Raw genomic sequence first — 13,289 nt, forward strand, 5'->3', positions numbered from 1 at the left:
ATTTGATTTGTGACCCATGAGCCCATTTGGCTAGTTTTTGGTATGAAAGAACATAATATTTCGAAGTTCTCAAAGTATCCACCAGGTGGAGGTCACCAGTGTTTGTCTCCTTCCTTTGGAGAATTCTTTATATAGGTAGTGCCACATATTAAGAAGAACTTTTATCATAGCTAAAAGCAGAACAGCTGATAAAATACTTGACTTCCCTTTATGACTTTATCTCTTGTCGAGATAATCACTAAGCAACTGGATCTTCTGGACTTAATGAACAAAATGGAAGAGTTGGTTGGTGAAGGGGAAGAAACCGGAAGAGATGGTGACAGAAAGGCCTTGCCAGGCAGCATACTTCAGAAAGTTCAGGAAAGTAGACATCTTCTCCCGACTAGAAAAACTAATAGGAGACCTCATGACGGATGATTTTGTGGGGAAGGGAACCCTAACAATGACATTCTGACTAGACAAGTACAAATATGCCTAAACACAAGTTCTACAAAGAAATTTGAGTGGCTTTGCAAGGACCCTATAAGAAGTTCAGACTGTCTATCAAAGGGCATGAAAGGAGAATCTCATTCACAGTGACAAATACCGACACATAAGAGGAAACTGCAAGCATGATAAGGAAGGCTCTGAGGTCCAGAAGACCATTACTTAGAAATTCTGAAGATAACAAAAAAGTGGTAGTGGTGGATCTCTCCCAATTTCTTAGCTCTAAGTTTACAAGAGCTTGGACAGGTCCATAGTTTTGGATAGGACATATAATGTCCAAAGAGAAAAGGCAATTTTATTCTATCCTTAGGAGACTCTTGCCTTCTTTATCAAGGGTAATACCCTTCAAACTTGATGGGCAATGTTTACCAGAGCTAAAGCCTGAGATAAGGGACAGCAAATAAGTACCTGGCTTCATTAAATGATATCCATTTGTCAGGCCCATGGATGAAAGAATGTGAGATCCACTGAATTTTAGAATTAGAAAAGATATCCTTGACTAATTAATGCTATTCGAGATTCCCCTATTTTGAGGCCCATGGGAGCCTAGGGATTTTTGAAAGTAGCAGTTAGTCAGGTGTGCTAATTCCTGGTCTTATCTCAGGTTGCCTATTAAGATTGCAGGTGTGTTTGCAGGACCACTGATGAATCAGGAAAACAGACGGAAGATCAGTGATGTCCCAGGGTGTCAAAGCATGGAAAAAGGGAAAAAGGCAAAAATTTTTTTAAAGATTTTATTTATTTATTTTTAGAGAGGGAAGGGAGGGAGATAGAGAGAGAGATAGAGACAGAGATAGAGATAGAGAGAGGGAGAGAGAGAGAGAAACATCAATGTGCGGTTGCTGGCGGTTGCTGGGGGTTATGGCCTGCAACCCAGGCATGTACCCTGGCTGGGAATTGAACCTGCGACAATTTGGTTCGCAGCCCGCGCTCAATCCACTGAGCTATGCCAGCCAGGGCTAGAAAAAGGCAAAATTTTTAAGTGAACAATTCAATGGATTCTTTGTCAGAATTTAGAGGTTCTAGTTTTTCAACCAACTGGCTTTGTATTTTTCCTCAGAGCTTAATTAAAGAATATTGGCAAACTGAATACTCATGTCCACGTGCTCTCTATTAGTATAATATAAAGCTAATGAAGAATTGACAGACTTCACCAGCAATTTCTTTGCTTTTCTAGGTTTAAACTAATTTTAATGCCATTTATCTGTCAATGTCATTTAAATTTATATCTATCTATCCATCCATCTATCTATCTATCTATATAAATAAAATGGTGACACATCATGTGAGACTGTTAGAAGTTGATGAAAATAAAGGTGACTATGGACCCTTGGCAAAAACCACTGCCATTTTGTGTTAAATAACATTCTGCTACTACTACAGTGAATGTCTTCAAATAGCACTACTTGAGCATTTACAATTAATAGTTGCTAAATTATGTGTAACTAATCTGCTTTAAATATTTCTTCCTTTTATAAAACAAAAAACAGCTATTATCACACTAGTGCTCTACAGTGGTACATAATCAGAAATGATACAATTTATTGGAAATAAAATGTGGCCACTTACATTTATTCCACATTACATAGTACTTCAAAATGTTTACTTTTATTCTCTGAATAAGGAATAAACCATTCAGAGTTTCTAAATATTTTTTCCTAATGAATTCTAATAACATACATTATAACATTCTACAGAGACGGATGCATTTTTTATTTGTCAGAAATATTATACTGTCAAATTGGGTATGCATAATTGCATTCACTTGATTTTTTGCCACATGTTTGATTTACGGAGTTGTTTCTGAAACCTTGGGAACAAATCTAACACCATTGTTGGGACTTGTAATTCCTCAGGAAAAGTTCCTTAAAAAGCAGTCATATTAAGAAGTTATGGAAAACACATAAATCCCACTCTACATATCACCATGCATTTTCTTTAACTTAAATTACATCCTGTAAGTCTTCTGGGAATTCTGCAGTGACAGATCATGCTTTTTTTGGTGTTCATTTCAGTTTTTGGCAAACAAGTGAATATTTTGTGTTATGTACATGCAAGCTTCCATATAGATAAACATACCATAAAGGGAAGGTCAAGATAATGCTTTGGTCTTTTAGGAGCCAAGGAAATATCGTGAGAGAAGACTAGTCACAGAAACTGACTAAACCAAATTAGTTTCCAATGTCATTTGTGCTCTTTCAGACCAATCACTGAACCATGTGCAGCACAGCTCTCTGTTAAGAGTGCACCTCTGCCCTTTGAAATGTGTCCTAGGGCCAAGCCTAAGTTGGGCCAGAGAGGAGCCAAGAGCAATGGTGTTTGCTCAAGACAAATCTCAGCAAGGAGGCAAGAATCCTGGTGACTCAGCGAACTCTCAAGCTCTCATTTCTCAGGGGACAACTTAATGTACTGGGTTCTTTTTGTCCCGGAGAATACTATTTCCAAATAACATTTTCTTTCTATAAAGTACAGCTCTGTAAAGTATCCGGCAAACAACCAACATAATAATTGATGGTAGGGGTTTTGTAACATTTTTGCAAATTGATGAAGATCTCATATGTTTGAATTTTTGGATAGAGAACTCTGAAGACTGAATCGAGGTATGACATCTGTTTCAGTCTTTGAGATGTGCCACTGGCCTCAATAACAGTCATTCTTTCCCCTACCTGCATTGTGCTTTGCCAAATATTTGTCTTTGTACTGCTTCTTTTTCTTGCCAAACCAAGTACAGCTGGCTTGCTGCTCCTGTTTGGTCTTCTCCATGGCGATGCAAGCTACTCGCCTAGCATACAAAGAAAGAAAGAAAGAGAAAAGAAACTAATGTATAGTTTTATATTGATAAAAGGGGAAAATAACCATTTTGAAGAGTTTACATCAACCTGCATGAACATACCCCTCACAAGTTTTTCAAGTCATTCAGATAAAGGTTGTTCTTTGGCTTTCACAACAATTTCCTAGAAATGGTTTAAAAACACAGGCTTATAATAAAATGACATTGTGTTCCTTGGGCATATACTAAATGATAACACAGATGAGGAGCCTAAACATATGACCATGACATATAGTGGAAAGGTCTGGGTTGACTATCACTTAATTAGCTTTTATTGATTTAGTGTTAGGTGCTTTTCTGGGAAGTTTACTTGTATTAACTCATTTAGTCTTTTCAAACACATAAAATTGCATCACCATTTTACAGGTGAGGGGATCAAAGGACTGAGAAGTTAAATAATTTGCCCCAATTCACACAGCTAATAAGTGGGAGAAGGAGAAGAGTCTGGCACCAGAGCCTATGCTCTTAGCCAGTACATTACCGGCAAGTTCCTTAACCTCTTAGAGCCTTTTGGATGGATTAGAACAAAAAGTGCTAATAATGTCCCTAGCACAGTGGCAGGCATAGTAGATGCTTAATAAATGACACTATTACTACACGGAGATTCCAATCTAAGATAGAAAAAAATGCTATGATTAAATCCACAGTTAGAATTACAATCAGGAAATTATAAGTTTGTTCTACATCATAATATTCACCACCTGTAACATATACACAAATGTGTTTATAAGTTGCGCTCTAAGCAAATAATTGTGTGATATTTCCATAGAAGATTTTGCTTATTTAATTATTTTGCTTGTGGACCAACTGACTAGGGGTCCCTGAGTGAGCCATATATAAGGAGAATCCAAAATCACTATCAGAATGCCATAAAATGCTATTGAAAACAAGTTATTTTCCAACGGGGTACTGATGTACACTCCATAGGGTATATGAGAGTTCCTACTGTTCCACTATCTTGACAACACTTGGTATTATTAGTCTTTAAGGTTAGCCATCATGGTGGGCAAGTAACAGTGTATTTTGAGTATGCGTTTCACTGATTATTAATGAGATTGAACACCTTCTCATGTTTATTGGCACTCCTCTTTTGTAAAGTGCCTGTTTAAGTCTTTTAACCATTCTCCTATCCAGTTGTCTGTCTTTTTGATTTATAACAATTCTTTATATGGTCTGGATATTACACCTTTCTTAGTTATACATATTGCAGATGTCTTTTACTTTGTGGCTTACCTGCTTTATCCTTTTTATGGTATCTTCTGATGAATATAACTTATTAGTTTTGATCTAGTCACTTTGGCAATCTTTTATGGGAAGTATTTTTCATATCTTCTGTAAGAAATCTTTCTTTGTCTCTGAAGATATACTCCAACATTACCTTCTCAAGAGTTTATAGTTTTGTCTCTCATATTTTGGTTTCTAATACACTAGAACTTACTGATTTTTACACTGATTTTTATGTATGGTGTGAAGTTAGGGATTGTCTGTCTTGTACACATCCCCCCACCAGGGATACCCAATTGTCCCACCATGAATTATGGAAAAGTCTACCCATTCCTCACTAGTGACTATTTTAATGTGTGGGAGTGTTTTAGGGTTTTCTTCAATTGATCTTTTGAGCATCTCTATATCCATACCTTATTAACTTAATTACTATGCCCTCCATTTCCCCTCCTTGCCCCCCTCCAGCTTTATAAGTTCTGACATCAGGTGGAGTATGATCTCCCTCCTTAGTCTTCTAAAAGAGCATCTTGGCTATTCATGATCTTGGGAATTTCCATGAAAACTTTAAAATTAGCCCATCAATTTAAAAAAATGGTTGGGACTGCACTGAATCATTCTGGGAGGAATAGACATCTTTATAATATTGAGTCGTGCAGTACATGAATACAATATGTCTCTCTACTTATTTAGGTCTTCTTTAATGTCTCAATAAATTTTAAAATTTATCCTGTAAATGTTTTGAACATCTGTATTAGATTTATTCCTAGGTTGTTCATTTAAAAGAAGAGTTTTATCAATGTATTTTAAAAATTTTGTAGTATCAAAAATTTCAAATGTACATTAAAAGTAGAGAATACTGTAATGAACCTCAAGTACCTAAAATCCAACTTCAGCACTTACTGACTCATGGATTATTTTGTTTAATTTACAACTTACCCACCCCAGATTGTTTAGAAACAAATCTGTTTGTATTATTTCCTCCTTAACTATTTTAAATTCCCTTTAAATCTATAGGGTCCCTCTCTTCTTTTTTTCTTTTTGCAATTTATTTGTTGCAGAAACTGGTTGTTTGTCCTATAGTTTCCAATTCTAGATTTTTCTGATTTCATCTCTGTGGTGTCTTCAGTAAGTCCCTCTGTGTTTCCCTTTCCTGCAAATGGGCAATTAGATCAAGAGGCCTGATCAAATTTAAGTTCCATATTTTTCACAAGAATACTTTATAGTATTATGGGTTTGTAGGTGGTGTTATATATGGTATATTAAAATTTTTCATTTTCTTTTTGTTGTTGGTAAATAGGAATATAATTGATTTTTGTATAATGATTTTCTATCAGCCATCTTGTTAAACGCTCATATTGTCTGTTTACCTATAGATTCCTTGGACTTTCTACACAAAGAATCATATCACCTGCAATATTTTTTCCTTTCCAATAATGTTTGCTGTAGGTTTACTGTGGATACTCTCAATCAGGTTAAGGAAGTTCCCTTTAATTCAGTTTGTGAGAGCTTTGATCATGAGTGGGTGTTGAATCTCATCAAATGCTTTCCCTGAATCCATTGATAAAATCAGGTGGATTTTCTTTTTAGTCCGTTAATATGGAGGATTGGGTCATTAATATGACTGGTTTTCAAATGTTGAACCAGCCATGCATTTCCGGTTCAAACTCCATTGGGTCAAAATGTATTATCCTTTTTATATATTTCTGGATTCAATTTGCTAATATTTTGCTGAGGACTTTTATATCTATGTTCATGAGGGACACTGTAGTTTCCTTGAATTGCCTTTATTGAATTTTGGTATTAGGAACTGCTGGCATCATGAGATGAGTTGGGAAATGTTCTCTTTTGTTTTCTTTTTTCAAAAAGATTTTATTTATTTATTTTTAGAGAGGAAAGGGAGGGAGAAAGAGAGAGAGAGAGAAACATCAATGTGTGGTTGCTGGGGGCCGTGGCCTGCAACCCAGGCATGTGCCCTGACTGGGAATCGAACCTGCGACACTTTGGTTCGCAGCCTGCGCTCAATCCACTGAGCTATGCCAGCCAGGGCTCTTTTGTTTTCTTGAGGAGAATGTCCTTCATGTGTCTTACTCTCTCTCCTTCACTGACACTTTTTTTTAAGTTTACTTCTTTATTTTAGGTTAGGAGAATGACATTTATTGGGAAATACTGTGAACTCTTAGCAACGCATTGAAGTCAATCCCCATATATTGCCTAAGTGGAATACAGAGGAGGCTGATGAAGACTTTGCTTTGAGGATTCTTCCAGTACAAGCCAATGTGTGCTGTTAGTCATAACTACAGTTTCTGTGAGGCATAGAATCTCTGGAAACATAAACAGAACTGAGGAATTTTTGACTGGTTAAAACAAAATCCTGACTTCCAGCCAAGTGGAGGCATAGGTGGATGCACTGTACTCCCACGCACAACCAAGACTGGAACAACAACAATTTAGAGGTAGAATAACACCCAGAACTGACAGAGAATTTATCTGAATAGAAGTCGGTCAGCCAAGAAGTTGAAGTAGACCCGTTCATCCAGACTGGTAGGAGGGGCGGAGATGAGCAGCCAGGAGCGGGTGATGGTGCAGAGAGCAGAGACAGTTGGGTGCATAAGGCAACCGGGAGCGCTTAAGGCATCTGGGGCGTGAAAGACTGCAGCGGGTGGACCCTTAGTACGCAAGCGGCAGCTGGCAGACCCAGTGAGGCAGCGATTGTGGAGCAGGGCAAAGCACGCAACCCAGGATCCCGGAGAAGGGACCGAGGTCCCATGGGGAACAGAGCTACCGCCATTGTTCCCTCCCGCCCCTGCTCCCACATACAACGTCACAATCTAGCGACTGGGGTGCCCAGCCTGGGTGAACACCTAAAGCTCTGCCCCTCACTACATAACAGGCACGACCAGAGCAAAAAGAGAGAGAGAAAGAGAGAGAGAGAGAGAGAGAGAGAGAGAGAGAGAGAGAGAGAGGGAGAGAGAGAGAGAGAGAGATGGCTTAAACAGAAGAACAGAGTGAAGATGGCGTCGGAGTAGGAAGGAGCAGATTCGGCTTTCCTCTGCTCAGGGGAGAAAATCCTGACCCATCTATGGAGTAGAAAGGCAAGCGACCAACATATTTCAGCATTTTTGAAAACAGGACCAAGGATTGTGGTAGAACCGAAAGAACAAAGAACAGATCCTAAGGGGAGTGCTGCAACAAGGTAGGGTCCCAGGACAAGCGTGTGGTCCCAGGGCTGCAGCCCCAGGCCCAGGGCCGCTGCTGGGTTTACCACAGGGTTCTCGGTAGAGAGCCAGGTCAACTGCTCCCTCCCCAGCCGAGCAAGGTCTGAGCAGCTCTGAGAGGAATCCAGGTGCTGGCAAACACATGGGGGCGGTGAGCACCTTTGGAGGCGGTGGACACTGGAGGGGCGGAGTTGCGCAGTGGACCCGGACTCCCACAGTCACCAGTCTGGCTGGAGCTTTGGCGGTGGGAGAAGCCAGGCCACGGTGGGAGAAGCCAGGCCACTGTGGGGAGCGGTGGGCTTGAACGGGAGGAATTTCTCAAGAGGAAGGAGTGAATAGACACAGACACTGTTTGGGGAATTCTCCTAAAGTGATCAGTGGCTCCAGCCTGTCTGCTACCCAGCTGTGGGTGCGGCCCACCAGTGGACAGGCGCACTGGTGCAGGGGCGCACCGGCGTACGGGTGCACCGGTGCACGGGCGCGCCTGCAAGGAGAGCATCCCCGCACACCAGCCCACAGCAGTAACCCTGGGGAAAGACCTGATTCCCACACCCAGGGCCCAAAGCTGAGGAGCCAGTGCGAACTCCACTGGCCAAGGAAGAAAAGCCAAACAAATCAGCCTTCAGCCTGCCTCAACCAGCAAGAGCAGAAAAACCGGTTTGGCCACTTTGAAATCAAGAGACTTTTTAATTTGATTCTATTTTTTTAACAATTTTTAATTTTTAAGTTTATTGTTTTTATTCTCTTTTGATTTCTTTTTCCTCTCTTACCTGATTTCTTGTTTTATTCCTTCCTCCTTCCTGTCCTCCAATTTTATCTCTTCTTCCTTCCTTCGTCTGCCTTTTCTATTTTTTACTTTTTTAAATTTTTTCCTAAATACCTACAAGTGAGACAAAATCCTGGATCTGTGAAAAGACCAAAGTTGAACCCAAAGAAGGGACATCACAACAGCTGGGACAGTGAGATAAATGTCACTCTGCTATTACAGAGAACCTGCAAGTTATTGCATATTTGTATTATTATTATTTTTCCAGTGTTCCTACATCTTTTTTTAACAGTATTTTTATATCCCTCTTCTTTTTGTATAGCCTGCTTTGCTAGGCTGGATATATTGTATGACCTGACAGCTTTCCCCTGATATCTCTTTCTATACTGTATTACTAATCTACTGTCCTTTAACTCACCTGTGTCCCATCAGCACACTACTCAATGTTCTGTACTCCCTATTCTTGTTACCTAGATCTCATAGATGATGTCATATGAATGTTGCCATGATATTATTGTAAATAACTGCTGTTCCATGCAATTGTAATTACTTCACAACAGCCCCCCCCCACCCCAGATCTTAGCCCATTTCAGTTTCCTGAACTCTATTACTGTAGTGGTTAACTCTATTCTCTCTCACACTACACCTATTTACTATCCTTTATTCTCACCTTACCCCAGAATCTGATCGCCCACAACCTCCCTGCTTTACAGATCCAACTCACAATCCTTCCTTCCCCAACAAGAGTCTTATCTTCTTTCCATCCTTTCTAAAAATCAGCTAGCTGGGTGGAAAACCACAGTTAACACTATACATAGTGAAAGGATCTCCTATATCTTCCCTACTTGCTACTACTGTAAATAGCATAGAATTCTCTGTTGCTGTCTTAAACCATTTTGCCTTCCCCCTCCAACTGATGACAAAAAAGAATAGGTGAAGGAGGTGAACAACAGGATACCCACTGGAAGAGGAAACCGAACAACAAAGGAACCACTAACAGATAACAGGAGAAGAAGGTGAAGGAGGGAGCAGTAATCACACAAACCTCAATCCAGGACTTATTTGGAAATACAACTAAACAGTACAGACAGTACCCAATACAAACAACTGAACAAGATTTCTTTAAACCTTGTACACACAGAAGAGCCAGCTTCAACACAACCTGCCCTCACCAGCACAACAAAATACAGAAGGTGGTGGACAGAGTGACCCACATTTAACCAGCTGGTGGGAAGGAACCACCAAAGAAAGACTCAACAACAGTCAAAACCCAAAGGCAAACACAAAGCCAACTTAAACGACAGCCCAAGACCATTGAGCTTGGGAGATCAAGGAAACAGCACCACTGAAACTCACTGCTATTCTACTAAAGAAGTTCACAACATAAACCCAGGGAGCCAGAACAGATCAATATAAGAAGCTGAGGCAAACAAGAAGAGTCTCACAAACAATGGGAAGACAAAGAAATAATCCCCAAATGAAAGGAAAGGAGGAAGCCTCAAAAAGAATGCTAAATGAAATACAGGCAATTCAACTATCAGATATTGAATTCAAAGCAGTGATTGTCACGAAGCTCAATGAGCTCACAATGAGCTACCAGAAACTACAGGGAAGCTACAATGAACTCAATGAAAACTACATCAGCATAAAAAAGGAAATAGAAACTCTCAACAAGGGCCAAGAGGAAATGAAGAATACAATTGCTGAACTGAAGAACACAGTAGAAGGAATGAAAAGCAGGATTAATGAAGCAGAAGATCGGATCAGCGAGCTAGAGGACAAAGTAGAAGAAAACACCCAGAAAGAGCAAGAAAAGGAAAAGAGGCTCAGAAAAAATGAAGAGGGATTAAGAGAAATGCAAGACAATATGAAACGTAATAATATCCGTATAATAGGGATACCAGAAGGAGAAGAAGAAGAACAAGGGATAGAAAACCTAGTTGAACAAGTGATGATGGAAAACTTCCGTAATTTGATGAGACAAAAAGTCACACAAATACAGGAAACACAGAGAGTCCCAATCAAGAGGAACCCAAAGAGGCCCACCTCAAGAAACATCATAATTAAAATGGCAAAATACCAAGACAAAGAGAGAATCTTAAAGGCAGCAAGGGAGAAACAGGAAGTAACATACAAGGGGGCCCCAATAAGGCTAACAGCTGACTTCTCAATGGAAACACTCCAAGCCAGAAGAGAATGGCAAGAAATAATCCAAGTAATGAGAACCAGAGGCCTGCAACCACGACTACTTTACCCAGCAAGGCTCTCAATTAAGATAGAAGGCCAAATAAGAAGCTTCTCAGACAAAAGAAGTCTAAAAGAATACACCTCCACTAAACCAGCTCTGCAAGAGATGCTAAAGGGACTGCTTTAAGGAAAGAAAGGAAAAGAGAGAGTGAGAGAGGATCACACGTACATAAAATGCAATGAATAAGTACCTATCAATAATAACCTTAAACGTAAATGGATTAAACGCTCCAATCAAAAGACATAGAATAGCTGATTGGATAAGAAAACATGACCCACACATACGCTGTCTACAAGAGACCCACCTCAGGATAAAAGATCTGCACAGGTTGAAAGTGAAGGGCTGGAAACAAATTTTCCAAGCAAATGGACAGGAAAAAAAAGCCGGGGTAGCAATACTCATATCTGACAAAATAGACTTCCAATGAAGGACGATAAAGAGAGACCCAGAAGGTCATTTCATAATACTCAAGGGAAGAATTCACCAAGAAGACACAAATATTGTAAATATATATGCACCCAACATAGGAGCACCCAAATACATAAAGAAAATCTTAGAGGACTTCAAGAAAGATACAGACAGCAACACAGTTATTGTGGGGGATTTTAACACCCCACTATCAAAAATGGACAGATCTTCCAAACAAAATATCAACAAAGATATTGTGGCATTAAACAATACCCTAGACGAAATGGGCTTTACTGATATTTACAGAACCCTCAATCCCAAAGAAGCTAAATACACATTTTTTTCAAATGTACATGGAACATTTTCAAAGATTGACCACATGATAGGACACAAAACAAGCCTCAACGATTTCAAAAAAATTGAAATCATACTAAGCAATTTCTTGGATCACAAGGGACTGAAACTAGAAACCAACCCCAAGGAAAAAAACCCAAAACACTCAAATTCATGGAGATTAAACAGCATGCTATTAAACAATGAATGGGTCAAGAATGATATTAGGGAAGAAATCAAAAGGTTTCTGGAAACAAATGAAAACGAACTCACAACAACCCAAAACTTATGGGACACAGCCAAGGCAGTCCTGAGAGGGAAGTTCATAGTGATACAGGCCCACCTAAAAAAGTTAGAAACATTTCAAACAAACAACCTAACCCTACGTCTACAAGAACTCGAGGAACAACAACAAAGGCAGCCCAGAGCAAGCAGAAGGAAGGAAATAACCAAGATCAGAGCAGAATTAAATGACATAGAGACTAAAAGCACAATTCTAAAGATCAATGAATCCAAGAGTTGGTTCTTTGAAAAGATAAACAAAATCGACAAGCCGTTAAGCAGACTCATCAAGAAAAAAAGAGAGAAGACCCAAATAAACACAATCAGAAATGAAAGAGGAGAGATTACAACAGATACCACAGAAATACAAAGGATAGTAAGGAATTACTACAAAGAGCTGTATGACAAGAAATTTGAAAACCTAGATGAAATGGACAAATTTCTAGAAAAATATAATCTTCCAAAACTCAATAAAATGGAGGCAGAAAGCCTGAACAAACCAATAACAGCAAAAGAAATTGAAGCAGTAATCAAAAAACTCCCAACACACAAAAGACCTGGACCAGATGGTTTCACAGGAGAATTCCACAAAGCATTTAAGGAAGAGCTAACCCCTAGCCTTCACAGACTATTTCAAAAAATCCAAAAGATGGAAGACTCCCAAACTCTTTTTATGAGGCCAACATCATCTTAATTCCAAAACCAGATAAAGACAGAACAAAGAAAGAAAACTACAGGCCAATATCGTTGATGAACATTGACGCTAAAATCCTCAACAAGATACTGGCAAACCGCATCCAACAGTACATTAAAAAGATCATACATCATGACCAAGTGGGATTCATTCCAGGTATGCAAGGATGGTACAATATTCGCAAATCAGTAAATGTAATACATCACATAAACAAAAGCAAAGACAAAAACCACATGATCATATCAATAGATGCAGAAAAAGCATTTGATAAGGTACAGCACCCATTTATGATAAAAACACTTAGCAAAGTGGGAATAGAGGGAGCATTCCTCAACATAATAAAGGCCATATATGAGAGACTTACAGCCAACGTCATATTCAATGGGCCAAAATTAAAATCTTTTCCACTAAGAACAGGAACAAGACAAGGATGTCCACTTTTGCCACTTCTATCCAATATAGTACTGGAAGTTCTAGCCACAGCAATCAGACAAGAAAAAGAAATAAAAGGAATCCAAATCGGAAAGGAGGAAACAAAACTGTCACTGTTTGCAGATGACATGATAGTGTACATACAAAATCCTATAGACTCCACCAAAAAACTGCTTGACCTAATAAATGAATTTGGCAAAACAGCGGGATACAAAGTCAATATCCAGAAATCAAAGGCATTTCTGTACACCAACAATGAAAAAGCAGAAGCAGAAATCAAGAAAAAAATCCCATTTGAAATAGCAAAAAGAAAAATAAAATACCTAGGAATAAACCTAACCAAAGAGGTAAAAGACCTGTATTCAGAAAAC

General features: G+C 39.1%; 1 protein-coding gene across 1 annotated transcript in view; it reads right to left on the reverse strand.

Moving 5' to 3' along the window:
• Positions 1-13,289, reverse strand: part of CASK (calcium/calmodulin dependent serine protein kinase) — a 441,363-nt gene that overhangs the window by 23,013 nt on the left and 405,061 nt on the right. Inside the window, 1 exon segment of the mRNA XM_028522590.2 lies at positions 3,153-3,268. Coding sequence (XP_028378391.1) covers positions 3,153-3,268 — 116 coding nt within the window.

The sequence above is a fragment of the Phyllostomus discolor genome, chromosome X (genome assembly GCF_004126475.2).
Source record: "Phyllostomus discolor isolate MPI-MPIP mPhyDis1 chromosome X, mPhyDis1.pri.v3, whole genome shotgun sequence".
NCBI classification, from domain to species: domain Eukaryota; kingdom Metazoa; phylum Chordata; class Mammalia; order Chiroptera; family Phyllostomidae; genus Phyllostomus; species Phyllostomus discolor.